Source organism: Watersipora subatra, chromosome 10 (assembly GCF_963576615.1).
Source record: "Watersipora subatra chromosome 10, tzWatSuba1.1, whole genome shotgun sequence".
NCBI lineage: Eukaryota > Metazoa > Bryozoa > Gymnolaemata > Cheilostomatida > Watersiporidae > Watersipora > Watersipora subatra.
In genome coordinates, this window is record NC_088717.1 from 34,466,121 (window position 1) to 34,471,730 (window position 5,610).

Genomic DNA, 5,610 nt, shown 5'->3' on the forward strand with positions numbered 1-5,610 from the left:
GTTTACAGTTTCATGCAACCTCATTTGTCAAAATATTTTTACAAATATACGTCTCGCATTCAATAAAACCATTTCTATTGTCCTTATGCGTTTGTTTCATCATCATTGTAATGCTGTCATTTTGAGCACTGGTATTTCAAAACCTACCGTAAAAACCTGTGTAATTTTTTAATCTTAGCTCGAAGGAGTGCATATCATCCTTTGATAAACATGACAAGCCTGTTGGTCACCTAGAATAATTGAAAAATGCTGCAGAAACTATTCACGCTGTTTGGCAAAAAGTATGGGCCACATGATCAGATTACGACTAGATGATTAGACCAAGCCGAAACAAAACTGTGAAGTAGCCAGCATCTATATCCCAAACTACGGCATTTTCGTGATGGCGGCGATTAACTGTTCGTTTTTGAGTTTTTAAGAGCTTGTAATCACATTTCCACATATTTTGCACCTACAGCACAACAGGAACAGTTTAGCAGCATTCACGTCAAACACTTGTCATTAGTGGATACACCACAATATATGGCATGATCTAATGATACTGTCATTACTATTGCTGCTGCCAACAATATTACTAATTAGCTATTTTTACTTATCAAGAAATTATTATTAGTTTACTATATACATGTATTTAATACAAATACAATTTATTTATTGTCTATTAAACAGTTTTACCATTTACATGTACTTATTATTTATTTACTTTTTAGAAATACATGTAGTTGTTATTATCTATTTATTGCTTGAAAACTATTTAATATCTACCATAAATCCTCTAATTGAACGCCATGGCAGTCTATTTTTCAACCCTTTTTCTGCAGTAGCAGTCAGTTGAAGGCAGCGTTCAATAGCGGCATAGTATTTTTCAAATAGTTTGTCAGAATTTTGGGAATATAAATTTAGCCCTTTCACAGACGAAGCAAGTTTCACCGATATTTTGCCCTCTGTCTCTGGTAAGCGAAATTAAATATTTTGGATGCAATAAATCTACTAACTTACCTCCACAGACCTATTAACTATACTATACTATACTATACTATACTATACTATACTATACTATACTATACTATACTATACTATACCATACTATACCATACCATACCATACCATACTATACTACACTACACTATACTATACTATTCTATACTCTACTATACTACACTATACCATACTATACCATACTATACCATACTATACCATACCATACCATACTATACCATACTATACCATACTATACCATACTATACCAATCTATACCATACTATACCATACTATACCATACCATACCATACTATACCATACTATACTATACTATACTATAGTATACTATACTATACTATACTATACTATACTATACTATACTATACTATACTATACTATACTATACTATACTATACTATACTATACTATACTATACTATACTATACTATACTATACTACACTACACTACACTATACTATACTATTCTATACTCTACTATACTACACTATACCATACTATACCATACCATACCATGCCATACTATACCATACCATACTATACTATACTACACTATACTACACTATACTACACTACACTACACTATACTACACTACACTATACTACACTACACTATACTACACTATACTACACTATACTACACTATACTGCACTACATTATACTATACTATACTATTCTATACTCTGCTATAGTATAGTATACTATACTATACTATGCTATACTATAGTATACTATACTATAGTATACCATACTATACTGTACTGTATTGTACTGTACTACACTACACTATACTATACTACACTATACTATACTACACTATACTACACTATACTACACTACACTATACTATTCTATACTCTGCTATACTATACTATACCATACTATACTGTACTATAATATACGATACTATACTATACTATACTATACTATACTATACTATACTATACTATACTATACTATACTATACTATACTATACTAAGTATAGTTAATAGGTCTATGCTTACATGTACCTCCAACTTGTCAAAGATCTCTTAATTACCTGCGACGATATTATAGCCTACATTGATAGTATACATACAGTACATATATACATATATAAAGGAATAAAGGAAAGGATATAAGGAATAAAGGAACAAATTTTGCAGGAAATTACACCGCATGGTAAGTCTTCCACTTATCAACGACAGCCCTAAGCTTTAAATTGAACTTTTTAGTTTTAAGAATGAAGACTTTTACAAAAGCCTTTTTAAAGCAGCTCAAACAGCAATTGTAAAAATCTCATCATTTGAATTATGACATAAGGTAGAACTTATCAGAGCTGCTAAAAACTGCATCATCTCTAAAAGCTGCTGTTAACGTTGCCCATGTTACTCGTTGTATTCATTCACACATCTCATTGGCAGAGAAAATTTATAACTACTATTCATATAAAGTAGGTGGGTAGCTAAGGAAGGTCTGTAGGGTATCATAAACACTTTACCTTGCATGGTAGTAATCACTTCATCACACCCGAGAGTAACATAAATACTACCCCCAACCCATTGTTATCCTTAATGTAGAAACTACACATACTGTGACGCTCTTTGACCACTACTGCCATTGCCGACTACCGCAAACAAACTACTAGTTATGTCATTATTCATAACGATGAGGGATGTAATAAACTGCCATAATATGTGAGGTAAGCAGGCAGATGAAACAAAATACGAATTCTTAAAGTAATGAACCAACTCACCCTATGTTGAAGGTGAATGTACTGCCATCAACTAATTGGCAAAATATGGAGGGTTGAAAGCTGTTCCAAAAACAGGCGGGCGGGCAGATGGTGAAGGTTTAACGCTGCATACAGGTGTTTCAGATGCTGAAGGAAATAAAGATACAGGGTTGGTATTAAATGCTTTTCTAAACACTGGTGGCTGAGCTGATGATGAAGGCTTTACCCCACATAAAAATGTCTGAGATGCTGGTGAAAATGCAGAAGCAGGGTTGGTGTTAAATGCTGTACCAAACACTGGTGGCTGAGCAGACGGTGAAGGTGCTGTACTGCATACAGGTGTGTCAGATGTTGGTGAAAATGCAGAAGCAGGGTTGATATTAAATGCTGTACCAAACACCGGTGGCTGAGCAGACGGTGAAGGTGCTGTACTACATACAGGTGTGTCAGATGTTGGTGAAAATGCAGAAGCAGGGTTGATATCAAATGCTGTACCAAACACTGGTGGCTGAGCAGACGGTGAAGGTGCTGTACTGCATACAGGTGTCTTAGATGATGGTGCAAATATAGAAGCAGGGTTGGTATTAAATGCTGTACCAAATGCTGGTGGCTGAGCAGATGGTGAAGGTTTTACACTGCATGCAGGTGTCTCAGATGCTGGTGGAAATGCAGATTCATGGTTGATATGAAACGCTCTGCCAAAAATCGGTGGCCGGGTCAATTTTGAAGGGAGTGAACCATACGCTGAAGGCTGTGACGAGGGCATGGCACAGGCTGAGGTCGAACGGCCCGCTCTACCTAGTATTGGTCGCCGAGGTGGTATTGAAGGCCATGTACTGCCCGCTAAAGTCGGAGATGTTGAAGGCATTGTAGAAGCTTTTTGCTTACCAGTTGCTTGTTGCCGAGGTGGGGTTGAAACGAATCGACTGCGCCTGGTTGCTGAAGTATTAAAATCTGAGCTGTTTATTGGATTTTGAGATTTTGAAGCGCATACAGGTGTTCCATTGGCAAATTTTCTACCTACAGCTGGAGGCGTGCGCGTTGGGAACGCTGAAGGGTTGAAAGCTGTACCAAATACTGGTGATCGAGCAGATGATGGTGGGGCTGCAGAGTATGTTAAGTTCTGATATGTGGAACGCCCTTCGGTGGTACACTCTGCGCTGAGCTGTTGTTGCTTCCCTGATGCAAGAGATGACACGTTATTTCTGAACTCAGTCAGCAACGATCCCTGCAATTTAAAAACTTTTCCATTACCAATTAGTTTATTCAACCTTGAACAAAATTCGAATACATGAAACCATTTTGAAGTAAAATAGGAGATATGAAAAACCAAGAAATTGATAAAATATGTTTACTAGTTCCAGGTTTTTTTATGTAATGTGGTTTTATGCTTTAGCCCGATGCATGCTGTATTTAAAATGGTGAATTTATTAGTTTGTACCAAGTACATAAATCATAATTTTACTAACAACAATTCATTCTTAATTACCTTTTTTTTATCTGTTAATGCTTTGTTGCTTACAGTGCTACTATATTCAAAGTTTGTGTTAGCCACCGTCAAGCTATGTGTTAAGATCATAATTTATAGAAACATGCTCATATCCTTTGCAAAATAGAAAGAGTTCTTACAAACAGTTTAAAAATTTCATACAAACTATACTGAAGGCATCAATATGTTAGCATGTATTTTAAAATTCAAATTGGATTTTATTGTTAATGCAGAAGGATTAGGGAGCTGTTCGTCAAACAATTTTTTAGAAAAATTACTTAAAAATAAACTTGCAGAACTTTTAGTAGCTTTTATCCGAAAATACTGGCGTTACTCTATCATTTGTCATTGTTTTTTACATTTGAGTTGATCTGATCTGACTGTCAGGCTGTTTCAAGATAAAGATTGACAAAACTTGCTCGCAGTTAAAACACTAAAAATATGTGAAAAAATACATCACTAGTTGCTGTAGTTGATAGTGGTTATTGCGTTGAAGTTGCAGCATTACGCTTTTTTGTTTTGTCAGTCTCTTTACAGCTATAAACATCATAATCGAACTTTCGCATGACTTGAGTTTTCTTTAACTGCAATCAAGTTTTATCAATTTTAATGTTGCAAAAACTTAGCAGTCAGGTCCCCTAAAACACCAAAAATAATTGCTAATGATCAAAAAATACTTTTATTAAAATCTACTAAAAGTTTGTGCAAGGTTACCTTTAAATTCTTTACCGAGTTCTGTAGTAATCTAGTATACCTAATCATTGTACTACTTGTATTAGTAGTTGCATTAAAACCGCTACAAACAAGTTGTTCATAGTAAAAACAACTTTGTAAAAATACTTGTGAGCCTAACTATTAGAAGCAAGCCACCTATCTTGTTACAATGCCCATCTAATACACACTAATGCAAACGCAGCCTGTGAGCAGTTTTTATAGCTTTTCCGCCATAACCATATATTTTAAAATTTGTGATATGCTGCTCCAAGCTGGTATCCTTTTCTATTGAACACTGATAAAGATAAATTGGTGCATTTTCAAAAATTATGTTTTAGAGTCATAGTACTTAATTGGGACAGTAATGATCAGCATCTAAATGCTCTTAATTCTAATGAACTAACTTTGTTCTTAGATATTTGCTGTCTAAAGTACTCAGACTGCATCTCTTATCTGGCTGACCGTCAATTACATTCCTACCTTTCCAGAAAGTCTACTACAACCTATACCCAACACCTAACATAACTGATCCACATTATAGCTTTTGCTTCCAATACACATAATATTACTTTACTATTCTTTATTATATTATTCTTTATTATATTATTCTTTATTATATTATTCTTTATTTTATTATTCTTTATATATTATATCTCGTATTTTGTTTCATGGTCTAATTTGTTTTTATTGGC

At 34.5% G+C, this 5,610-nt stretch overlaps 1 protein-coding gene across 1 annotated transcript; it reads right to left on the reverse strand.

Moving 5' to 3' along the window:
• Window positions 1-2,767: 2,767 nt before the first annotated feature.
• On the reverse strand, window positions 2,768-5,364 carry LOC137406994 (uncharacterized). The gene is made up of 2 exons (XM_068093595.1): window positions 5,323-5,364; window positions 2,768-3,943 (listed from the first exon to the last, which is right to left on the reverse strand). Exons 1-2 carry the CDS (start codon window positions 5,362-5,364, stop codon window positions 2,768-2,770), a joined length of 1,218 nt encoding a protein of 405 aa, XP_067949696.1.
• Window positions 5,365-5,610: the final 246 nt, after the last annotated feature.